General features: G+C 40.4%; 1 protein-coding gene across 7 annotated transcripts in view; it reads right to left on the bottom strand.

Moving 5' to 3' along the window:
• The window catches only part of LOC145987689 (sushi, von Willebrand factor type A, EGF and pentraxin domain-containing protein 1), a 142,567-nt gene extending 120,454 nt beyond the window's left edge, over positions 1 to 22,113 (bottom strand). For 2 of the 7 annotated variants that reach the window (XM_083122235.1, XM_083122234.1), the window contains exon 1: positions 21,875 to 22,113. In XM_083122235.1, the coding sequence (XP_082978361.1) occupies positions 21,875 to 21,956 (82 nt within the window). In that variant the 5' untranslated portion in view covers positions 21,957 to 22,113. The remainder of the gene's footprint in view (positions 1 to 21,874) is intronic. The other 5 variants (XM_083122231.1, XM_083122236.1, XM_083122230.1 and 2 more) reach the window with 3 other exon arrangements.
• Between the last annotated feature and the right edge of the window lie 5,318 nt (positions 22,114 to 27,431).

The following is a 27,431-nucleotide window of genomic DNA, read 5'->3' as shown; positions in this document are numbered from 1 at the left end:
TAAATTAAAATATATTGTTGTTATTATTAATTGCAAATAATGAAATCAATTTGTTACTTTTCTGGCAAACTAATTCCTTTACTAACTGGTTAAAGATGTTAAAAACCTATGAAATAGTTGAAGTGGTTTTATTATATGTAAGTTTTTACTTAGTGTTTGCTTCATGTTAATGTAAATCAATTAGATTTCATAGTTATTACTGTATTGCATTCTTAATGTACTTTTATTATGCATATTGATATATTTATTATATATTGATTACATCTCTTGAGAGAGAGAAGCATTGAACACTCACAACCACACTAATTTGTGTGTTTTCGATATTATTCTTAGTAAAGTATATTTGAAATTAAAAGTAATTCTTGATGTTTTGTTTGTCGTAACAAAAACTCTCCCCCCCGTAAATTTTTCGTGGTGGGGATTTTTGAGGCTAAAATTGTTGGTGGGGGGAAATCCTCCCCGTCACCACCAGGATTTCGCACCCTGGTGTTATTTGTGTCTTGACTCTTCATCACTTCCACCACCCATCCTCATCGTCGATATTACTAAAAGTGGCAGAAAAGCGACACTAAATAGCCAGTCATTACACACGTTCGAGTATTCCAAGGACGTACCTGTTTGACTCTGCATTTCATATAAAGTTTGAAAATTTAAGTCCACGTTTTGCACAGATATGCTAATCGGGACTGGACATATAATTTAAAATATGGTCCTGCAGAGCGCGCTACGAGTCCAGGGGTCCCAGATATGAATCCGGCCAGGGACACGATTCGAACCCAGAATCCCTGGTGTCGTAGATTTGATTTGCTTATTTTACTTCGATTTTTGTACCACTTTTGGCTAATTTCTGAAGATGGGGATGAGTGATGATACGATGAAATTGATGAATAGACACTCACAAATATCCATGCCCAGGCTAGGGTTCGACCCCGGGACCCCTGGCGTCGTAGCGCGATGCCTGGTGTCGTAGAGTGCTTTGCTAACCACTAAGGCACGGAGGTCAGCAAGAAGCATCCTAAGTACCTAAAAAGGACACATCATAGCACAACTCATCGTGTGAGAACCAAAGAGACGTAACTCCAATATATCAAATTTACAGGAGAGAGGCAATAATGTATTCTTAGAAATATATCTGACTCTTAAAAAGTCAGTTATTTGCAGATACGTGACTGCTAGGGATTAGAAGTGAAGATATGTTGCTCTGACTCAAAATAGAGCTCTTCAGAGGAGACAAACTGAAACCAGCATTTTTTTAACGTTCCTCATGGTTCTTATACGACGAACTGTTTTCCAAAGATCTTAAATTTGGATAAACTTTAGGAGACAGAACTAAGAATCGCCGTGGTCTAGTCGATAGGGTGGTCTGACTGCCATGCACGAGACCCGGGTTCTATTCGTGGGCTGGGCGATCTAAGATCGGAATTTTTCTAGTCTTGTCCACGCATAAAGCGGCTCCGGGGCTCACCTGGGGGGTATAGGCGGCCGGTGCGTGGTGCTGATCACATCACCTCCAAAATGACCGAGGTCGAGAATGTGTGGAGCCTTATCCCCACATTCCCTAAACGCGTCTTCATTTCACGGTGCTATATGCACGGCGGACTTTACCTTAGAAGACCCAACTAGAGGCCTATATCCGCCACTGAATCTCTCCCTCGACCTAGGCTACATCCCAGGAAACGTGTGTTTGACCGAATTCCACAGACACTGATCTATTACAGTTACGCACAATCATCATTCCCCGTAAGAGTCCGAGTGCTTTCCCGATGCTCTCGCTGCCCAATTCTACGCCGTGTATATCCTCCATTCAACTCTCCTAATTACCGCCCTTAACCCTTCCATTTGCGGAGGTACAGAGGCATGGAACCAATTATTACAGAAGCACGGACAACGTCGTGATGTCTGAGAGATAACATATGGAATAATTTCCGGTGTTGAAGCCTCGTGGGGTTCATATAAGTGGACGGTGAAGCCATGGCCAGAGGGTGTTGACCTTCGAGCGAGAGAGTGTGAATAGACGACGTTCGTTCTTTCTAGGCTAACCGTGGTGGATGACAAAGTATAAGAGAAACATTGGCCGAAGAAATGAGGGAGGAGGGAGAGCAAGGCTTTTTCTGTCAATTGAGGTAAGTTTACGAGGGTCACTATTTATATTTTGAGACTAACAATGAAAAAAACAGGAATTTGGCATTGAAAACTGCTTTATTGTTTTTCGAAGTATTCTCCTTTATGGTCAATACACTTTTGCATTCGTTCGAACCATTTGTCAAAACAGTTTTTCCAATCTTCTTGAGACACCTCCATAATATGGTTTTTAACGCATCAACGGCGTCTTCCGCTGACGAAAATCGTTGTCCACGCAATTTATTCTTGACATTCGGGAACAAGAAGAAGTCATTGGGTGCCAAATCAGGACTGTACGGCCGATGACCCATCAATTCGATTTTTTGACTGTTCATATAGTCGGTTGTTAGACGATATGTGTGACAGCTGGCATTGTCTTGATGATTGTCCGACGGCGTTTGTTGGTTTTCCGTATTTGACCGAAGACCTCTGGCAAACCATTCAGAGTTGACCGTTCTACGTTCCTCTAAAGGCACAGTTGCCACATGACCAGTTTTCCCGAAAAAACAGGCGACCATTTGTTTCGATGTGCTTCGATGTGCTTGTTGGATTGGGTTCATCTTGAAACACCCATACAGTCGACTGCTGTTTACGTTCCGGCTCATATGCATATATCCATGATTCGTCACCTGTTACAATCTTATATACGTCTTTTGAAGCACCACGATTGTATTTATTGAGCATTAGTTTGCACCAATTGACGCGAGCGTCTTTTTGAGTTTTTCTCAAATCGTGTGGGATCCAACGAGAACATACCTTTCTCACAGCTAAATCATCATGTAATATTTTATATATTCTGGTGGAACTAATGCCTGTGGTTGCCTCAATCTCACAGTATGTCACATGACGATCTCGCAGTATTAGGTTTTGCACAGCATCAATGTTTTCTTGAACAACAACTGATTTTGGACGACTTTCGCGAATCTCGTCGGTGAGCGAATGGCGGTCACGATTAAATTCGTTCTACCAGCGTTGCACAGTGGCAAAGGATGGGGCTTCATCGCCAAATGTGGAAGTAAGTTGATCGATGCACTCTTGTCTTGATAATCCACGTCGAAAATCGTAAAAAATCATCGCACGAAAATGTTCACGAGTTAATTCCATTTTATTGTTGTCGCGCAATTACCAAGGCAAGATAAACAACACAAATGAAGCTATTGACAAAACATTTGAAGTACGTTATGGTCAATAATGCCAGACGATTCCGTGAAACTTCAAATCGCGCCTAACTTCAATCAGTGTTGCCAAGGCTCAAAATACAAATAGTGACCCTCGAATACATAACTAGCTTATTACCCGGTGTTGCCCCGGTATTTATTTATCCCAATCTTCTATGAAAGTTGTCCGTGGGAGCAACATGGCGATCTTAAATACACTCCGCAGTACTTAATAGACTGCCCCTGTAACTAGTTGATCGTGATCGAGAAAGCAAGTGTCTCTCTCTCTCTCAAATGTCATCGTGAATGTCACCAATTAGCTTAGCGGCTCTGAAAACTATGGATTCGGCACTAATATCGGTCGTTTTCGATTATTTTTACATGTCACCCTTTCCACCCCCTACCCTAGGGGTGTCAGGGGTGTCTTACCTCCACAGTATTTCTTTCCAGATTGTAAGCCATACCAAGTTTGGTTGAAATTGCTCCAGGTGTTCGAGAGTTATGCCGGAACAAACGCACATACATATATACTCACATACATCCATTTATATATATATATATATATATATATATATATATATATATATATATACATACATACATAATTACATACATATACAAGTTAACACATAAAACCCGCATACGTAGCATATCATACAATTTATGCATTCACTATTTACACTTGAATTCAGCACTGAACATGAACTCCCCATCCCTAAAAAAAAAAAAGCAGTTTATTTCGCACACTGTTGATGAGTCACACTCAAAACAACGACTTACCGAGAATTTCAGTCAAGAATTACTAAATCAATATTTACCAAATTGTTGGTGGCTATGTTTCTACCCAATAACCAAGAAAGATAGTAAAATATTTCTTTTGGAATACTGGAAATTGGCGAAAACATTTCACTCTGCTCTCAACTTGGAGTCAGATGTGGATTTTAATATCAAACTTTCAATGGCAACATCTACCAGCGCCGTAGAGTTAGGCAACACACATAACGCCTTGCAGGGAATCTAGTATTTCAAGATATAGGTGTCTCATTTTTATTGCCGTTGACTGTACGGGCACATACCATACAGAGTAGTTATATTTGTATTACACTTTCTAGAATTCTTGTCATGCACATGTCCCTTTTTTTTTTAAAAAAAACAACAACACTTGATATCAGCAGTGAACAGTTATTTCCACTTAAAGTTTGCAAGCAAATTGACATTTCGTGAATCAAGATATTCCAGAGCTTGCGAACAGCACTTATGTAGCTATTTTTTGAATCTTCTTGAACTGTGGCGAACCTCGTGTTTATCCCATTCTAGTTTTTTCATCTACCAAGAACTGGCATTTCACGCCGTACAAATTATAACTTCAATTGCCATTTCGTGACGCCATGACTGTTAGCTTTACTGTTACCTCGTTGCAGCAGTCTCTCAGCTTGACAACGGACCTTTTAAAGAGTTAAACTTGCATCCAGCTTTCTCCTTCTGCTTGTACTATACTACCTATACTATAAAAAAAAATTGTTATAGAATGAGAAAACGACTAATATGCATAGAAAAATGACAATTGACTAGAAAGAACGGTAGGAAAGAGAGTGTATAGAGCGACCACAAGGAAAAAAATCTTGGACGAACAGTCCCCGCGCAACTTTCCCTTCATCTGTTCATCTCGGACCATAAGGAAGCATGCTCCACTCTCCCCCTCCCCTCCACGCGGGAGTACGGTGCACAGTAGTCGCAGGTCTGCGCAGGCTTTTTGGCTTGTGGTTCAACCATTCTTGGTTCAACTATACCATGCAATTTTACCACTGCCCCTGCGTTGCCACAACACGTGCGGCGTTTTTCAACATATTGTCGTCATATTTATTTAGTGCCACATTATTGTATCATCAAGAATGGGAAAACTGAACACAGCGAAAGCTGAGGCGTAATATTTAACATTGTTGTGTTTTTAACAAGGAAGTAATATGGCAACACGTGGGCACTAAGAGGAAAAAGAGGAGGGGAAATGACATAAGAAAACAAATGACTGTCCACTTTATTTCGCGAATTTGCCGGGGTATTTCTCATCTTGGTAGGCCTGTAGTTTCGATATTATTTTAAGGTATTCTTCCAGTTGTTCCTGTTAACAATAATAATAATAATAACAACCCGTGTTGTAATAGCCAGTGACGGCCAGTTCCTTCCTACCGACTGCCGGCCTACCGAGATGATTCATCCAGGCGCCGGGCCCGTGGCGGAGTGGTTAGCGCATCGCGCTAAGACGCCAGGGGTCCCGGGTTCGAATCCTGGCCTGGGCATGGAGTTTGTGAGTGTCCATCAATTTCATCATACCACCACTCATCCCCATCTTGGGGGGCCTCCCTGATGGCGCAGTGGTAGCGTCGTCGCCTTGTAATCAAAGGGTCCCAGGTTCGATACCCGGTAGAGGAGAAAAGTTGTTACGCTTCCCCCAGGAAAATCGAACCTGCCCCGTTACCCAGAGAAGCTTGCCCCTTAGACCGCACGGCTACGGTCGGAACTGTTAACAAAGATCAACAACAATAATGCAACAATGTGTGTAAACATCTATTTCTTCCTAGGATGATGGCAGAGGTTAGAAGTGGAAGGGCATCTCTACTGTAAAGTTTCGTAATGTTATCAATTTAGAAACGAGGATCAAGATAATTCACTTCTCTGGACAATGATTGTTACAAAACACCCGTAACTTTCACTCCTACCGTCTGGTACCCGCATCCACAATAGCACCTTGTTTTGTGTGCCATGTGGAAGCGGAAGGGAGATATGGCAGGTGCCACAGCCCACAGAGGAAGAAAATACATGGACAATGAGGGTGGTGTGAGGTTCTTGCATTTATAGCACCACTTTCATTTGTGTTATATGTAAGACCTGCAGATTTTTATATAGCCAAAACATGGGAAATATGTACAGAAATATGCAAAAAATAAAAATAAAAAATGTTCGTGTATTAAAATACATTATTATTTAGATCGTAGTAGGTACTATCAGAACTGTTGACCTGCGGTCACAATTCTGAGAATCAGCAGGCATTGTTTGAGAAATATGACATGAAGAGTAAAGTACACAGAGTGCACTTTTGGCAGTGTGATTTTCATGGCTTGAAACACGATTAAATGAAACTAAGGCCTGTTACAGTAAGATAAACATTATCGAAATTTAGATAAATCATAGTTCGAGTATTTGTCTCACAACTCAGATTCGATTCGATCCTAAATGTAACTTCACATGGGATCAAATTCGAAGAGCCGTCAAAAAAATTATACCCTATCCTGCGACGGCAGGTATTCTAGCGATGGTACCGAGACGAGACGGTCTCAAAATACGAAACGAGAGCAGGACCTGGCCAATGGAGACAGACCTCTGTAAAGCCGAGATGAGACTGTCTTGGAGTCTCCACTCTTTTGTTCGAGACTCTCGGTTTCGTTCGAGACTTTTGTATGATATTGAAAAATTGGTAATACTTCGATCTAATGAAGACGGATTTCTTAATTTTTACAGAAGAAACTACTTACCGAAATCAGTTTCTATAGCATTATCGAAGTTCGTCAATGTATTTTCTTTCATCGTATAATCTCTTTTAGCGCGAATTCATATTTGTTTCTAGAAAAATGAATTTTTAACTATGTTTGCCTAACCTAACGGAACCTAGCCTAACCTTGCCGTGAATTGTTTTTGGGGCTTTCCGTGAATGGTTTTTGGGGCTATCCGTGAATGGTTTTTGGGGCTATCCGTGAATGGTTTGTGGGGCTATCCGTGAATGGTTTTTGGGGCTATTCGCTTTTATTTTCGTGAAAAAAGTATAATTCCACCCTAAAGAATGTTCCGCAATGCAGAATACTTAAGCAGGAATGTTAAAAAGGACGAAATAAATTACTTATAGGTGTTTTAACGAGATATATACCCAAATATTTATAGATAAATTTTATAATTTATTTGCAGCAATTACGTAATCAATCCATTAGTGCCAATTCTGAGCCTGTGCTGCGTGATTGTTTAGGAAAACGTTATGAAAGTTCGTGCGGTCACACGCCGCATGTATTGTTTGTACTTTATATTTCTAGACTCGAGATGAGAACGAGATCGACGTTTACACATCGAGACGAGACCGAGACGCTGCCAAGTATCGTCTCGTCCGGATCGTAATGTTTCTCAATGTGTCAGCGTTACATTGTGTCGTGCAATAGCTCGTTCTACACACCGTTTACCAGTGGATAACATTCTCTGATAATCCTGCAGACAGGAAGCGGTCATTTCTGTCAGAGACCTTAACGGTTCTTGTGAAATCAGTTCTGCTTATCTCGGAGTTTTGTCGCTAGAGGTCGACTTTGCAAACCAACCGACTCTGTCTTGGAAGCGTGTACTCTTTCAATCTCCCAGGGACGGGAGGAAGCAATTATCAACTATCCCCCCCTCCGCTTTAGCTTGTTAGGTTCGAGTTCTTCTGTAATTATTTGTACACGCAGCGCAGCCCACCTTTCGGCATGGCAAAGTGTCCCTTCGTAGAAATCTGTGAGTGTGTCACCTTTCCGTTATTTACTCCGGGTTCACTGTCGTCCATTCAGAGAAGCCTTCAGCACACTTCATCTTCTCAAGTATAACACTTCTCAATTGCAACTCTTCGTAATTCAAGCCTCCCCGATGGCGAAGTGGTATCGGCGTTGCCTTGTAATCAAGGGGTCTCGGGTTCGATACCCGGTGGGGGCACATGGTAGTTAGGATCCCACTTTAAATTGTAGGTCCAGTCCCGATTACCCTTACTGTGCATAAATCAATCGATCGATCTTCGTAATTCAGACATTCAGGTTCACTACACCACCTGTGCGGTATACACAGGTCATGTCCGAAAGGTGCAGGGCCATATTTGAAGCGAAGGTACTGTGAGAATGGTCTCACAGTTCAGTTTTGAGGCCATTGACTGGAAGCGAAAATCCTTCGACTACACTTCGACTGCAGCGCCTAATGCAATCAGTAGGTAAAACTAATAACACGTTATTCATCATAGAAATCACATAGCATTTTTTAAAAAATAAAATATATTTACATTTCCACAGAATAGAAGAATTATAACCAAACACTTGGTTAACTTTCGGTTTGCATGATTTCAAACCAGTGAAGAACAAGCGAACAAGTGTGCATTGTCGCGTACTGCGGCCTCCTTTAATTGGCGCTTTCGAACTGCACTAGGTGACGTCACTTCCGACAAGCACATACTTCAAGCCTGCTTTTTGGACCTTTCGAACACAGCCCGTATATTGCATGCAGTGGCATGCTCGGCGGGGGGGGGGGGGGGGTTATGACCCCCTTCCCGCCTTTAGCTTGAGCAGTGAAAAGCCTACCCCGAAAACAATGAGTGGAAATAAGGCTGTGCATTTAAATATGCAAAGCATGCTCAATAATAAATTCCTAAGAAATCCTGCCAATGGTTACCTTAAATAAACCAATATTTAGCATGTCATATTGGCTGAGGTCAATGAATATACGCTTAAGTGAATGCAGATGTGGCGTAGCAATTGGACTATTATTAACGATACCAAAATTTTCGTTGTTTGTCTAGGACTGACGACACCAGGAAAAGTGTAGATGTTATAGAGGAGGGCGGGGATATTATATAGAGGTGCAGACACAATGAATATACTACTAAATAATCATATCAAGGCAAATTGGGCCTAAAAGACCATTTATTTATCTAGTTCCCTTGTTTGCTGCCCCCTCCACCGTCGTCTCTGATCGTGGCAATGGAATAATAACAGTGGCGTGAGAACATGCGGGAGGAATTGGTAAGGGCATCTTACCACTTACTTATAACACAACTATCCTAAAATCCAGGAAAATGTGGCAAAATTTAGTATCGACTGGGAAAATAAAGAAGGCACACATCCCAAAATTTCCTCAACACGCACCTAAAAGTTTTCACGAAAGTAATTTTGACTTTAAATTTAGTTACACTCCCCCGATAGAAAATCCTGCATAAACCGCTGACTCACGTCACCCACCTTACGGCCATGTTTCCCTTATGAAATTCTTGCGTATGCCACTAGATAGAACCACTATATTGTATAAATCTTCTCCCTTTAAATATCAACTAAAACTTTTGCAAAATAAGAACAGTCCTTCTTCAATTTTAAGGCTTTTTATTGCTCAGTTGACTGAAGACGATAATCTGAAATTTACTGTGGCGACCAGAAAAAATACTAAATGCTGGTTTTCGCGTTTCTTTTAAAAAAAAATGGGCCAAGCCATTCTAAATCTCGTAGACAATTCTGTTTACACAGTTTGGTTAAGCTAGAGAATCAGGTATACATTTGTGAACGTGTCCAGAAGAGCAGTGGCTTTTCTTTTCCTGCATTTGACATTCTTTTTTTTTACAGGGCCAAAGGAGTTTATGTCATCTCCAACCCACCTTGTGCACTCCACTGTAGACTAACTAAGCCCCGTGACAGGTTATGTTTGCAGCAACTTTTCGCATATGTAGACGCAAACGTGCGCGCAGAATATAGTTCCGCTGCAATACTGCCGATTTTCTCACTGTCTGTGATATGAAGAGCTAGGAGCTTGAGGCAAGACTGGCACGGGAAATGCTGATCGCCATTCTTGCGTGGATTAATACATAAAACCTGCTGCGAACTTAACCTGTCGCGGGGCTTAGAACTTATTTTGGTGAGAGCGGAAAAGGATTAGGTAAAATCACTAAGCTTTCATTCTTTTTTGGACCGACGCTGATTTAACTGTGCAGCTTAACTTTCACAGGAATACAAATTCTTACATGTTCTTGCCTTCATTTTTTATACGGTGTTGTATGACAGTTTTGCATTTTATATCCTGCGAACCCTTGAGCGCGTGCACCTTGGAGAACTGCTAACCGTTGCAGAAAGATTTCCGCATCACCAACGAGAGGTTACTTTTTTCTTTCTTTTTTAGGGCACCGTTACTCGTATATGATAAATACGGACTGCATGAAGAATCCTTTGCGCATGCGTTGTACCTTAGATAAACTGAAGTTGCTTTTTTGCTACCATGAAACCAAGGGAAAGGATCGCATATCCTCATCCGCAAGATCCCAGGATAAGAATTAACCTGGATAGGCGGACTGTAATGTGAGAGAAGAATTTAATTACTTCCCTTTTTGGGCAATATATCCAATTATGAGCCTCAGTGGCCCGGCCAGTGCAGTGTCTGACTGCAACACGGGAGAATCAGGGTTCGAATATCGGGAAGGGCGGTAATTCTTCCGACAATGTTCATGAATCATAGGCTCTAGAGCTCGCCCAGCCTCTAATCCATCTGTATATGATATATACGAGATTTGAGGTGCTTTTACCGAGGAAAAATATTTAGGAATGGCTATTCACTTATAAAATTACGCTTTTCTGAGCTACAACATAATCGGTGACAAAACGCTGGCGTTATTTTTATACTGAAGCTTACAAAGATTTTGAAACAAGTGTAATTTATTTCTGCAACAACATTTAATAAAATAGGTTTACACATACTATAGCTATGCTTATGTATTTCAAAAACAGATGTCACTGTCACAATTACTTTTGATTCCTTATAGTAAAATGTAGATAAAATAATTATTGTGCATACATTTTTTACAACTTTTACAGATAAAATTGTAGTAACTAAAAAGTTGTCACATCATAACACATCTAACTTTTTGATGCAACATTAAATACTGGAAATCTACAGTAACCGAAATAGCAAAATTACATAATGTATATAAAATAAATGTTTTGTGGTAAAAATATGGATATATCCAAAAATATGGATATAAATTGGTAAGTAGATCGCTTATCAGATTTATGTGTAATTATTAGAAGTACACGTTTATATTCTCCTTAATGAAAAAAAATATATAGCACTTTCACCGACAATGCACGTCCATGTACACCAGAATGCTACTATAGCCGACCTTCGTGGCGGAGTGGTTATCACAGCGCGCTTCGACATGAGGGTTTCCGGTTTCGAATCACGGAATGGGCATGGATCTTGTGAATGTCCCTTCATCATATCATCCCTCATCCTCGTCTTCGCTATTAACCAAAAGTGGCAGAGAAGCAAAGTAAAATAAAGCCAAGTCACTCAATCAACAAGAATGCTACATCATAAACAATAATTTCTGAATGTGTCTCCACCAGTTAATAATACCAGAGCGACACTCAATCAGTAAATATAATACCAGGATGCAATGCTACCAAGAACGTCACACTGCCAGTATTTAATACTACGGAGACACTACATCTCAAGCATTAATAATACCCGAACTACGCTCAAAAGTGTTCTGCCAGTATTAATAATTCCGGAATGGCACAAAACCAGTAACAATAACAGCAGAATAACACTAAGCCTGTTTAAATAATACCGGAGAAAATAATATAACATTATATGTAATAATATAATAAAAATTCCTAATTAAAAGTTGTTCAAAATATTGATTATTATTAGTGAGCAAGTATTCCAATTCAATTATAAGCATCCATTAGCCAGAATATTGCTTTAAAATATTGGAAACTTATATCAGAATATAATAATACCTATTTTGTAATCACGAAATACTGTTTTCTTCACATAATTTTGGAACAAAATCAATGGAAACTATAAGTTCATGTTTTAAGTCATGCACAGATATGCTAATCGGGACTGGACCTACAGTTTAAAGTGGGATCCGAACTATTATGTGACTCCACCATGTATCTAACCCATGGCGATGACGTTATCACTACGCCAATGGGAGACTCTGGAAACGTTGAATTTTGCATAACTTCCAAGATAATTCCACTCCGCAAAAGTGTGACGTTGCGGATCCGCGAACGATCAAAACGCCGGATACCGATACCGATGTATCAGTATCGTCTCAGCCCTAGTAAGCACTACACAAAAAAAAAAGTGTCGCCGGCCTCAGTGGTGTAGTGGTCATCACACCACGCTACGGCGCCAGAGATCCCGAGTTCGAATCCCGGCCTGGGCATGAGCGAGTGTTCTTTGTGTGTCCTTTCATCAATTTTATCTTATCATTCCTCATCATCATCTTCCCGATTAGCCAAAGGTGGCAGAAATGTGAAGTAAAATAAACCAAAAAAAAACGATCAACAAAAAAAGTGCCTTGGACCACCACCACTGCATGATTGATGTCCAAAAGGGTTTTCTGAAAGTCGGGTCAGAAGTAATGTGAAGCAATGGTAAATAACACGCCGTTGCAACAACAGCAGCTATGGAAGGAAGGTCGTATTCCTGCCCTTCATACGTTGTAAATAGCTGGAAATTCGAGGCCAGATGTGAGATTAGTTCCGAAGCTCCCAATAGAGACCGGTTCCGACCTGCGAAGGTAGGTCCTGACCCGAATTCTGAAAGATGAAACTTCGCATTTGATTTCTACCCTGGGGTGGTCCTTTTTCGTTTGCGGCTTCCGCGTAATATTTTACGACCGGCGTTTTTTTAAGCTCCTGACCAGGGGTGCCCACAAGCGGGGGATTAGGGCGCAGACTGCGCCATCGAGATTTTTAGGGGGATTTTTTCCCTTCAAATAATATAAAAATTCAACATTTATATATTTTTCAAAAATATATGTAAAAAAATACACCTTATATGCACCACATGCATGATTTGGGGGGTACACGTGACATGATTTCGGAGGGGAAATGCGCCATTGGCCTTGGGGGGGGGGCACCCCTGCTCTTGACTGACATCCCTGGTTCTTGCAGACAAAAGCTGCACTGCACTATCGACTCGGATTTTGATACACACAGAGGAAAATGTTTGTTTAAAACAACAACAAAAAGATTTTGGTAACCTAATATTTGGCGACTATCAAATGACTGCCCAGTAGTAACAAATTCTTTAAATAATCGCGCACATTTTTTTTAGTTACCAAACGTTTCGGCAGAATTTTCGATTTCAGAAAAAGCTTACCAAGTTTTTGGTTCATAGTTACCACAAAGTTTAAGCAATAGCGTTTTGTTAATTCAGTTTTCTTTCTGTCAAGTTGTACTAAAAATTCAGTACTTATTCCAATAATAATAATTATCCAGTTTATGGTTAAAACACTGGAAATTCTTTCTTTAGGCTATAGCCTATTTTTTTTGCAAATATTGGCTAAATATGTATATATATTGACGCAAAAGGGTATTTTTTCCACAGAATTCAATATTCTTTTATTGTCCACAACGTTATTATTTCCATGTTCAATTTTATTTCTATTGTTCAGAGTGCAGTTATTTTTAGATAATATTATTTCAGCGTAAATGCAAATAATAGTTTAATTGTGTTAGTCCTTTAATAGATGGCTCTGTTATTTTTATGATTCATAATGTACACTTCATTACATAGTCCTACGTATAATATTACAATTTGAGTTCCATTTTTATAAACCAATCAAAGGCATAGTAATTATTAGGCTGAAGTAATATTTGAAAGTATTATGTATACGTATAATTCATAAATAAAGCTACTAGCTACAGTGAATTATGCTTTACCAGTATATAAAAAACGTACATTACTAAAAATAATATTTGAGTTCTGAAGATACTAAGAAGCCAGACGCAGTGACGGCTGACTTGGGGGGGGGGGCGAAGGGGGGCGAGAATATATTGTAGGGGGCAGTCACGTTAAAACGCACGAAAACACTACATATATATATATATATATATATATATACAGGGTGTTTCTAAAGGTCGTTTACAACGCTTGGGAGGTGATTCCTCACACGAAAACAAGCAAAAAGTCTAAGTTCCATTTTTACGACTGAGGCTTCGTTTCCGAGATAGGAGCCTCGCAAAAGGTGACAAAGTGAACGTCACACTTAACTGGGACGAATACTATCACAGATAGAGAGGCGGTTCCAAGGGAATCATAAAGGAATCGTATGTGCTCAGTCCGGAAGTCACTATGAAAAGTTCACTGCACGCATGCGCAATGGAGTCATCAAAGGAATTGGGGATTTCCAGCAACAACAATGCATGGAAAAGGTATGTAACGCAGCAAGAAGGACCGTGACAATGAGAAATGCGTTCAAGACAACACATCCCGACCTCAAACATCAAAACATGACCACCGAACACAAAATCCGAAAAGTTGAGCACGGTTGCATACCCCAGTTACACGCGAGGAATGAACGAATCATGTCATGTGGCATACGAGAGACAGGAGGAGGGAAAGAAAAACACAATATCAGATGATTGCGACAACGTGTATTTTTACACGCGACAACTGCGTAATACCCCCCCCCCCCCCACACACAACAAACAACAAATGCTACAATATCTTACGCACAGACAGTCCGTGTCACTGTACACCAACTGAAGATGTCACTTTCACCACACAAAGGGGGTGGGGAGCAATACCAAAAGTGTTCTCACTGGTATTTGCCGAGGGCAATAATCACAGACGGTTTTCAAAATGTCTGCCGTTTACTTCTACGCAGAGATGACAGCGACGAATCAAGGATTGTCGAGTACGAGCAAACAAGCCAGGTGTATCTGCTACCGTCGCGGCGGCGACGTTGATGCGAGCAACGAGGTCCTCAGCTGATGTGACAGGTGTGTCGTATACGAGGGTTTTCATTTCTCCCCAGAAGAAAAAATCGAGAGGGTTGAGATCTGGCGACCTCGGTGGCCAAGCCACAGGCTCATCCCTACCAATGAACCTATTGCGAAACACGTCATGCAGGAAATGTCGTACATTACGATCGAAATGAGCTGGTGCACCATCGTGTTGGTACCACATTTCTTGCCGCAGTGCCAAAGGTACGGTCTCCAACAGTTCAGGCAGAACCTCACTAAGAAATGCATGATACGTGCGACCATTCAGGCGAACAGGGAGAATGTATGGTCCAATTAAATGATCATGTACTATCCCGCACCACACATTCACTGAAAACCTGTGCTGGTGATGGGCCACAAAAAGTGCATGTGGGTTGTCAAAGTCCCATACATGACTGTTTCTACTATTGAAGACATCCATCCTGGTGAAAATGGCTTCATCTGTCCACAATACGTTTGCCCCGAAGTGAGGGTTTGTGTCCAGCTGATGCAACAACCATTGGCAAAACTCCATACGAGGGCGAAAGTCACGAGGTAACAGTTCTTGTACTTTCTGCAGTTTAAAAGGGTGCATTCCTTCATCTGACAACACTCGCCAAACATTCACATGAGACGTGTTTCGTGCCCGAGCGAGCACTCGCGTACTGGTGCCAGGATGTTCTGCGACCGCTGTTAACACATCTTCTGCAAACTGATGTGTGCGTACACTTCGGGATCTTCCAACTTCTTGTCGCGGTGGTAACACTGACCCTGTTTCACGCAGTCGACTGTCCACTACCTGAAAGAAGGTGTGAGACGGTAAACGTCTATGTGGAAAGCGTTCTCCATAAAGACGCCTTGCCTCACGGCTATTACCACGTGCCTCCCCATACATGAGATGCATGTCTGCTAGCTGCTGGGTCGTATACGCAGCCATCTGTGTAATAGGGAGCTGGAACTGCAAAGTATTGTTTTTGTTTAACACTGGCACACTGCACAAATTGGCCGTATCACCGTACGAACACCACAGACCAATTGTTGCGATACTTGACTTGCCCACTCCACCACGTCAACTTCTTTCAATGCAACATACTAGTACTCTTCAATGCATATGACAACCTAGAGCGAACTGCTGATCATATCCCAGCACCTGCAACACGATTGGGACGACTGCCGGAGAGAACCAACCCTTCGAGCTCCTCTCGCGGGAACAGTATTCATGAAGGTCAAACGTAGACTACGAGAGCCAGACTTGCCTGTGCAGCGCTTCCAAAACTGGTCTCTTTTACGTCACAATGATCGCGTGCGAACACTTTTGGTATTGCTCCCCACCCCCTTTGTGTGGTGAAAGTGACATCTTCAGTTGGTGTACAGTGACACGGACTGTCTGTGCGTAAGATATTGTAGCATTTGTTGTTTGTTGTGTGTGTGTGTGTGGGGGGGGGATATTACGTAGTTGTCGCGTGTAAAAATACACGTTGTCGCAATCATCTGATATTGTGTTTTTCTTTCCCTCCTCCTGTCTCTCGTATGCCACATGACATGATTCGTTCATTCCTCGCGTGTAACTGGGGTATGCAACCGTGCTCAACTTTTCGGATTTTGTGTTCGGTGGTCATGTTTTGATGTTTGAGGTCGGGATGTGTTGTCTTGAACGCATTTCTCATTGTCACGGTCCTTCTTGCTGCGTTACATACCTTTTCCATGCATTGTTGTTGCTGGAAATCCCCAATTCCTTTGAGGACTCCATTGCGCATGCGTGCAGTGAACTTTTCATAGTGACTTCCGGACTGAGCACATACGATTCCTTTATGATTCCCTTGGAACCGCCTCTCTATCTGTGATAGTATTCGTCCCAGTTAGGTGTGACGTTCACTTTGTCACCTTTTGCGAGGCTCCTATCTCGGAAACGAAGCCTCAGTCGTAAAAATGGAACTTAGACTTTTAGCTTGTTTTCGTGTGAGGAATCACCTCCCAAGCGTTGTAAACGACCTTTAGAAACACCCTGTATATATATATATATAATAATACTTATCATTATTATCATCATCATTTTATTATTATATTCTTGTATGGTGTTTTGTGTTTGTCCTTTATTCAGAGTAGACGTTTACTGCATAGCTTAGATCCATAATATTCGTTTTAATAAAGGCATTATTTTTTTTTATTCGTAAGTTGCGTTGTCTCTAGTGGCCTATTTCAGTGTTGGAAGATCGGTAGATAATGCTCTAAAATAGTTTTCCCATTTATAATATTATAATTCATCGTCTTTCTTGAGATGAAACTAGTGATATAAATATTCAAGTTATAAGATAATAATATAAATGACAAAAATGAAGAGTTTAATTTTCTTGCAAAATAAACATGACATTGGAAGAAATTAATTTTCTTAAGTATTTAAAAGAACGAAAGTCATTTAGTGAAGTGCAATTCTCCTGTCTGAGAATTCTGCTACATGAGCCCCCTCTGGTGTCGTCACTGGCCAGACGTACTCGATGAAATCCTGAAAATCGCAGCTTTATATTTATCGTAATTTCAGTTTCCGAGATATCAATAGTGGACGCGGAGGAACGGACGGACACAACAGATGCATAAGAGTGTTTTTTTCGGCTTTTTTTATTACTAACCTAATATCTTTTCCTACTTTTATGTTTATTTACTGGGAATACACGATTTGCTCCATGCCTGGAACAAATAACGCAAGTTAATATTAATCTGATACACATTCCTTTATTTTACTATGAAACATACTATACTATAAAATGCTATAATACTAATTAAAAAGTACTCCCAGCATATGACTTTTTTTGTATTTATCGTCACTTTTGGCTAATAGCGACGATGAGTGGTGATACGATGAAATTGATGAAGGAACACTAACAAAGAACACTCATAGGAGGCCGGAATTCGCACCCGGAACCCCTGGCATCATAGCGCGTTGTACTAACAACTCCTCCAAGGAGATTGACCCCAGCACATTACAACATGCCATGAAGACATATTACGAGAGACTGTGAAGGTACGGGCCCACACATCCACAGTATGATTTGTTGAAGTGGTATGTTGTACGTATGATCAGCACCATGCTCCAATCGCCTTTACCTCCAGGTACCCATATATTAGAGGCTGGATGAACCTTAGAGCCGCTCCACGTAGGAACATTGCTGGAAAAACCATCACTCAAAATCACCTGTTCCGGGAATCGAACCCGGATCTCCCACGGGGCAGAGCCCTACAGACTGGACCAACTCGGTGCTATGAAATTGTGCCAACAGCACCTGCCGTTCTGCTTGGCTTTGACGATGGACAGTGGGGCGGCGATTGGGTGCCAAAACTTGGGGGGGGGGGAGACAAGGACAGTTTACTTTCGCTTTGAGTCCACAGTTTAAAGTGGGATCCGAACCACTATGTGCCTCCACCGGGTATCGAACCCGGGACTCCTTGATTACAAGGCGAGTATGCTACGACTGCGCCATCGGGGACGTCCTTACTTTCTCTTATTAACAAGGCTTAGCTTAGCCTAGTGCGTGGGGAATAGAGGGGAATTGCTGCCACTGGTGACTGGATGAGAACAGTCAAAATCAGCATGCTATAGCCGTTGCTATAATACTAATTAACTGAGTTTTATTTTTTCACCAACATATAATTTCGTTACTCGTGTTCCACCCCCATTGTACATTGCAATGCAATACAATATAGAGAATACTTGCTAACAATTGTGTTCATTTGAAAGAAAATTCACAGCTGTTACAATACTATTCCAATGTTAATGTTTTCAGTGTTGGTTGCTGAGAAGTTTCCCACATTGCATTCATATGTCGTTCGGCGCTTGCACGTGTGCACCGACGCTGACACTCTTCTCACACGATGCATATGAACGCAAGACCAGGAGGAATGTCTTGGCAAGTTGCTTGGCTCATGAAATACGTTTTGAAAGCTGTCACGAATTATCGTTGCACTCATATCTTTTTCACTGCAGTACTGAGCAAACAATGTTCTTTATTTAAAGAAGAAAATCATTTTTTCTACTTAAATTAGGCTACTAACTCGCAACATTAGACTTTTTGTTATGTTTTAGTGTCATATTAACAAATTGCGCGTCTCCGTGGCGGAATGGTCAGCGTAAGGAGCTACAAATACCAGAGGTTCCGGGTGCGAATCCGGGCGAAGACATGTGTGTAGAACTGTGCTTGTTCCTTTATCCATTTCATATGTTCATATCCAATAACCAGAGAAATATAAGGGGAGAAGAATGAAAATAGAAAGTGAGAGAAAGAAAATGTAGAAATATAGTAGGAAGTTAAGAAATACAGAAATAAGGTAAGAAAAAGATAAAAAGAATGCAGAGAGAGAAAATAAATATAAACAATATAGAAAGAAAGAGAGAGATAGAGGGAAGGAAGATATACAGAAAGAAGTTAAGAAATATTGAAGGGAGGTAAGAAGAAAGATAAAAATAAAAGGGGAGAAAGAGAGACAGAAGGAAGAAATATATATAACGGCATTGGTTGATTTTTTTTACTTCTCTCTGATGCCACTTTTGGCTAATCGCGAAGACGAGGATGAATGATCCTAACATGTGGCGAAATGTCAATCACAAACACACATGGACAGCACACGTCAACACGAACCTCATGGATACTCCAGAAGCCAGAGCCTCATTAGTTCTCAAAATAAAGTCCAGGGTGTAGTACGTGGAAGAGAAGTTGACATGTGGGGAAAATGTGAAGAGAGGAGATCTACGAAGAGAGAACATTAGCAGCCATAGTCTCGCATTTCGCTCGCACTTGAGTATGCTCCCAGACATATCTGTGGCGGGGTGACGCCAGGAGATCTCTAATGAATATTAAATCAAGTTAACAGTATCTTTTTTCACCCCATGAAAAGCCATCAAACTGATAGACAATAAAGTGTAAATCACCAACCCTGAGACCTTCTGTTAACAAACCGTCTCACCGATTCGATGAACACGGAGACCTTCCAGTCCAGTCCCGATTAGCCATACTGTGCATAAAGTGGACTTAAAACACCAAATCAAATCAAATTATCTGAGTATATAAAGTGATCTGCGACTAAAGTCCATGACGCAAATGTCCTCTGAGTACCAGGGCCTGTTGATCGACGTCCTCACCGGGTGACACGTGGTCATCGAGTTCTAGCTATTTTTGTGCAGTATGATTGAAAAGCTAACTTTTAGAAGACATCACATAACTAACTCTCTGGCATTCCTAAACCCGAAGTCTTATTGCCATAGCAATCAGTAGCTATCATAAGCAAGATCTCTCCACTCTTGAATATCCTTAGAAATTTCCTTCAAGTCAATATTGTTATTTCATCTTCGTTTTGGCCTTCCAACAGGTTGTCTATCAGGTTTCCCAAACAAGGCTCACATAAGAATCCCTCTCCTCTCTCAAGCGTGCTACATGAGCTGTCCATAGAAGTCATCTTGGTTTATTTATTCTAATAATAGCAGGGGATTGATATAGATTATGCAATTCGGTATTAGGCTATGTAACCTTCTCAGCTCCTCTATTGTTTCAACACTTTTAAGTCTAAAAATCTTAGGTAAGATTTTCTTTTCCAAAACTTAAAACAAAATAATTTATCCAGAATTCAAAATAATGAGGGGGTGACATGTAAAGGTAATAGTGTTGCCCACGAGACGAGACTTTGGCCTGTCTCGTCTCGTGGAAATGCTGTCTCGTCTCGAAAATATTCGTTTGTCTTATGACACATGGTCAATCTCGTCTCGTCTCGAATTTTTAAAAGCCTGTCCCGTCTCGTCCCGTGGGCAACACTAAAAGGTAAGCTTTTGTAAAAAAATATATTCATAAATCAGAGTATTAGGCGCTGTAAATGAGAAACTCACAGGAGGGGCATTCAACATTCGAATGCCGACCTGTGCATGAGTTTTCTTTGTGAGGGTCTCTTCACCTCTTTCATCATCTTATGCTCATCGTCGCGATTAGCCAAAATGGAAGAAAAGCTACTCTAAATAACAAAAGCAAACTAAATCAACATTTTGTTAACTTAAAGTTGGTTTAAAAGTTACAGAACGACCAAAAAATATTTCAGAGAGGGGGTGATGCAGACAGTGATGTGTCCACACACGCTCCAAATTTTTGTCTCATCACCCCAACCCCACTAAATAGTTTTTTTCTCAAAGCTTCAATTTATGAGCATTTTGACACTTACTTACATCTTTACATTCTCTGAAAAACGATCTTACACCCCACCAGATGATTTTTTTTTTTTTGTTTAATCCTTCATTGCAATGTCAATCATCATGTGCTTTCCAATACGTTTCTCAAGTTGGTGCCTTCAGTTAGGACTGATCATTGCATTACACTTCTTTGAAGTGTAGTGCACTTGTTTGATTGATGATTTGCTTTACTTTACTTCGTTTTTCTGTCACCTTTGGCTAATATGAGAATGAGTGGTGATAAAATGAGATCAATGAAGGGACAATCACACACATATATAGACGACACAACAGGAGCCACCCAGAGAGTTTATATTGGCTGGAAGTCCAAACGCCAGAGCCTCGCAAGTCTGCAAAATTCAGTCATAAGGTGTGCTACGTTGGTTGGTATATTTCGCTGCGTTTCTGCCACTTTTGGCTGATCGCGAAGATGAGGATGAGTGATGATATGATAGAATTGATGAGGGACCTTCACAAACACCCATGCCCAGGTCGGGATTCGAACCCGGCTGTCTTGTGGTGTACTACTTGGAAGGGAGGTGTCCTGAGAAGGGTCACCCTGTAGACCTCATACTTGTAATCAAGAGGTCCCGGGTTCGATACCTGGTGGAGGCACATTGCACAGTGGTTCGGATCCCACTTTAAACTGTAGATCCCGTCCCGATTAGCCTATATGTGCATAAAGTGGACTTAAAACATCAATTCAAACTCATGCCTTAGATCACATTTATAGATTTGCCGCATATGTTTTGGCAGGCAAACGTCACGCACATTGTCAAAACAGAGATTACAGAAATGTTGCCAAGTTTTTTTGCAAAAACAAAATATTGGCCAAGCACTAAACCTTTTGGCGAACCTACCTTGAACTTGCGACGCTCCTAGCCTGGCAACGATTACTGGAACCAGGAACCAAACCCACATCCTCCGTGGCAGAGTGTCCATTGCGCCACTAGGAAGGAAAAAAACAAACCAACACAACACCACAAGATAGGTAACTCGAGCGTTCGCGAACCACAACTGAAAGTCTTCCGTCAACACACGCTACTGAGAAACCGACGGCCAAACGGGGGCAGATGGCCCCCCTCGAGGACAGGTGAACGGGTCTGACGTCACGCCGTCTCCAGCCAATGGCCGCGCTCTTCATTCCAAAGCACGGATCTTCTTCAGGTAACAGTACTTTTGCTGAGCGACGTCTTCGGGCGAAGAAGCCTCTGGGACGTGGGGAGCCGCTCCAGTCGGCATACTGAAAAAAAGGGTAGTGTTGCCAGTGACATTTTTTTCACCCTTTTTTTTGTTGTTTCCTCAGCAAATTATTTTCAGACGCAAGGATTTTGACTGTGGGTAACAGGGATTTGCCCATTTCTTATTTTATTATTATGCTGGAGATGTAAGAATGTTATCAGGGATTATGGAAGTCACATATAAAAGTGTTCCACCAATATTGGTGACATATCCTCTTGGCATATGCAATTGATACCATCTAGGCGATCAAATAGATAGCTGCTTTATTTTGAACTTATAGCTTTATCATAAATCTATAATATCTCCAACTTCCTTTACTATACTTTACTAAAGTATATATTCTGAACAAATAGATATCCAAGGGACATCCAATTAATACATTCCATCTCTCTTTTGGAGTCTGGCCGAGGAAGGGTAATAAAGACCACCGGAGCATGGTGCTGATTACATCATCTCCATTATTATTATTATTATTATTATTATTATTATTGGTGGTGGTGGTAGTAGTAGTAGTTACAACAACCATTATAATTCGTAGTAGTAGAAGTAGTAGTAATTTATTTTTACTCATTTTCAAACTACAGGGTGTTTCAGTGGGAAGTCCCGCTTTTAAATAGCTATAGCATTCGACATAATAACATTACAATAACGCTACTGTGTGCAAATTAGAGGAAAACTGTGGGAGAATGACTTACCATCACAACAAACCAAGAACTATTCAGGATCTCCAGGCTGAAATAAACGATATTGGTGCAGACATGTTGAGGCGTACCGTATTTCAGAAAACATGGTGAAACGTGCAAGAATGTGTCTTGAACAGAATGGAGGTTACTTTCAGTATTTAATGTGATGGTAAGTCATTCTGCCACAGTTTTCCTATAATTTAGCGTTATTGTAATGTTATTATGTCGAATGCTATAGCTATTTAAAAGGCGGGACTTCCCACTGAAACACCCAGTATAAATGAGCTTTTTCCCCATGTAAGTCACCAACAATAAAAATGGGATACCCAGATCGTAAAATGCGTCCCTGCAATGTGTTATGTATGTTGCCTAACTCTGCGCCGATGGGCGAGCTCCAATAGCACACATGAAAGTGTTATGCCATACAAGTATATCGAGAATGTGTGGAGCCCTAACTCCATAACATCTACGTGCCTTTCTTGTATTCCAAGAAGGGAGCGAAAGATAATTATTCTCTTGCATGAATTTAAGGCTTCTCAGTTATAGGCGTCTCGGGGAGTAGGGAGGGGGAGATGAGAACTTCTATCCTCCTTAATCAACCCACGTCTTCAGGAATCGAATCAGTTTAGTTGGTCGAAATGAGAGTGATTTTACCTGTAGAAAACTTGGCAACTTTTCCAGAATTCATCTGGTATCGATATCCTGAGAAGATGCCTTCGTTTTGATGGTGATTCTTAAATTAACTCTCTAACAAGCATTCATCATCATCATCTCAAATTTGATCTGCAAACAACCAGTCAAACAATTTTTCGTCGTCTTAAACTTGACTGTGGAGTTCCGCAGAGTAGTGGTTAGTACAACACAGTACGACGCCAGGATCCCGGGTTCAAAACCCGGCTTGGGCATGGGTGTTCTTTGTAATTTCATCATATAATCATTCATCCTCACGCGATTAGCCAAAAAGGCAGAAAGCGAAGTAAAATAAACCCAATCAATCAATCGTATCATTCTACAGAATGATGGGGATCACAAACCAGTCACTCCCACAATTAATCAATGGGTGATGTAACTTATTCGTCATTCATCCTCAATGATGAGAGCACTCGTCATTGACATGGCAAGTCAGACGCTTGGCAGTGCGAAAGGCACAACTAAAACTAAACCGCTAGCAACTAGAACTAACAACTAGAAGAGACAATGGTCACACATTGGGTTTTTAGAACCTTCGAACCTGAATCATGGCTGGGTTAGGATAATTACTTGTCTATCTGAAGATTGATGATAAATTCGAAGAATAAAATAAACTAAGTCCTCTCTAGGCTTCGTTGCAGGTTGACCAGGCCTCGCCTCACTTTCCCTCAACTCCATTCTCCAAGCTCCTCTCTCTCCTCAATCCAAAACCAAAGTCAGTCCCTTCCCAGTCTGTCTCACCCCTATATCACCCAGGCCATGGAGACCTTCCTCCATGCCGAATCGTGATTTTTACTACCTCTATTGCAAACAGCTGACTCCATAAGCTGATGGAACTTCCTATATCCTGAATACATCAGGAAGTTTGCATAGCACAACACTGTGCATTATTTACATACCACATAGGTTGAGACAACTGAAGTAAACAAGTGAATGCCCTGGTCAACATGAAGCATCCAGAGAGACTTTAAATAAAATATAATCTTATGGATTAATACGCAATCTTAAACTTGATCTGCAAGCAACCAAACAATTGTTCACTCCTGAGTGTGGTGCGGTAGTGTCTAAACACACTGGAAAGATGAGATGTTCTGGATTCGAATCCCATGTCAATTTCATTTCTTCAAATCACTTATTTTCTGCGGCACTTCCGCTGAAACTATGCTCAAAGGTTTAACTTACGGCCATTTTAGTAATAAACTAAAATTACCTTCACACTCGTCCACTAAATTATATTTACAAGCTCTCAGACTGAAGACCGTTGACATGTTTCAAGAAGAAGAAGAAGCAATCTAGGGAAAAGAGCAATCACGTGTCTACATCACGGCGAATTCGTAACCTCACCAAAGTCTAAGATCTGTAACTCAGGCCCGGATTTTTATGTAGGAATTACGAACTCACCTTGACGTATACATGTGGTTGCTCTTTTCACTAGACTGCTTCTTCTTCTGCTTCGAACTTGTAAACGGTCTTCAATCAGAGAGCACATAAATGAGAAAGAATACGCATATTTGATATTTTAATGTGCTTACATATTTCAGCGATTTTCTCTACATGTTTATATGCGTATTTCTCATGTTTTGCCTACATAAAAATCCGAGCCTTATAGTAATAATTATGTCAGCTCAAGAGTACTCAGACACAAGCAAAGGGAGCATTTAGACATTTACTTGCTATTTTTTAGGTTCGTGGCAGTAAAAATGTAATTAATCAAAATCATCTCTCAATATTATTATATTTTAAAAATGTATCTTGATATAATAAATTTATAATGTGCTAAATTACATTCGAATATTCGTAATCTGATAAACTGATAATATGAATGACAACAGTTTTTTAATACAATGTGGTCAGATATTTTCACCACGAGAGATGCATTCAAAATTTCAACATTGTAGAAGAATATGCGAACTGAATGAACAAAATGGTTTGTCAGGCAAAAGGAAAATGTACATTTCATGTAACAGTCCATTATTTCCAAAATAAAAAGTGCTTCTGTTTCAGTACATACCATGCCATACCATGCCAATGTACATACTATGAACTACTTTATTGTGAGATTTTAAAAATATTTTTTGTTTTTGATTTTTGTAGAAAGCAAAGTTTGAATATTTGTCCCACAATAGTTCCTTACTCAATGAAAAACCAGAAAGATGACCAAAATACCGCATTTTATGTAAGAAATATATAATGTAAACTGAAAATATATAAAAAAAAATGTAACATGCAATTCACATATTAACATCATAATTCGCTGACATTTGTAATTTTTGCTTCCCTACATAACGAGGAAAATCTGTAATTGCATAAAATTCCGGATCCTATTTGTAACATCCCTCCCTCTGTGCTGTGAAAAAATTCAACGTATTACGTCTCTGCTATCCCTTGATGGTGATATGGGCACTTGTCACTGAAGAACGCCGCACATTTTGGCAATGCATGGTCTGGATTACATAGCAAGCACCTGATTGCATCATCCACGCTCCCTTGGGCTAAAAAATTCGACGACAGGGGCAGAGATGTTTTTATCTTCAAGATACAACCTTTAATAGTTTCTACTTGCTTTACTGCTGACAGTTCGAACTGGAAGAAACCATCTGGCTTAATTTGAGCTCTTCCAAAAAGAAAAAAAAGGATCCTTAAAATGCTGCACAGTTTGCATGTTTTAGTATACTATAAACCTTTTCGAACAGGCCTCATCTCCAGGAAGCTATCAACTCGGGGTCAAGCCCCGTCACCTAACGACCTGTTGGGTGAGATGAGTCAAGGCAAGGATACTATAAACCTTTTCCTAATCCTCAAAAATAGGCAATAGTTAGACTGAACTAATCGATCTCTAACTATGCACAGTTTCCATGCTTTTCATTTTCGCGATCAACTAATACAATATGATACTATGAGATATGACACAAGTAAATACCGTGACATATCACTCATCGGTGGCATATTATAGAGGTTATTTGGCTTCGACTCTCCATTGAAATGCAAGTTATATTTTCTAATTTATTTCAAGATTGGCTTTGACGCTCCATTGAAATGCAAGTTATATTTTCTAATTTATTTTAAGATTCTATTGTCTTGTTTTTTTAAATTCAGGGCTTTGGCTATACTTGATTTTTGTTACCTAGAGTTAACATGATTTTGCAGTGCCATCTACTCAAGATAGGCTTATAGCTAGTTAATTCATTCCATATCAAGTCGAAAAGGTCCTGAACCTTACATTTTAAAGTTAATTTGAAATTTTACATACTGACACTATGCAAACTTGGAAATTCATATCTTTTGCATTTCCGAAATTAAAGGAGTGCCAGACGCGCGATTCAACCATTTTTTTTTCACCACGTGTTAATTTGAATTTGCAATACGTAATTCGACACTCAGGGCACCTATAGTCGTGATCCAAATTCCGTTGGAAAGGTCTTGAAGGACTCTTTCACATGAGATATTACATGCCTATTTCGGATGGGGGGTGTTGAAGGTGGTGTAACCAAAATTTGAATAAGTATTTCCTCGAAAATGCGGAATAATTTGGAATGCAATTCGATTGTTTTTAATAGTTATTGTTGTATAATAACTATCATAACCATGATAATAATTATTAATAAATGAAATTTTATCAATGGCGTGACCCTTCGTACAAATATTTTTGGCGATCTTTCCGGTTGAGGGTCCATTGGACAGCGGTTCGGATCCCACTCTAAGCTGTAGGTCCTCTCCCGATTAGCATATCAATTTATTTATTTATTTATAAAATTAAGTAAAACGAAACTTTTGACTTCTTCACAATAACTCAACCTGTTTT

Source organism: Lepisma saccharinum, chromosome 5, assembly GCF_977018435.1.
Source record: "Lepisma saccharinum chromosome 5, izLepSacc3.1, whole genome shotgun sequence".
Classification (NCBI taxonomy): Eukaryota; Metazoa; Arthropoda; class Insecta; order Zygentoma; family Lepismatidae; genus Lepisma; species Lepisma saccharinum.
This window is presented reverse-complemented; position numbering and strand designations above follow the sequence as displayed.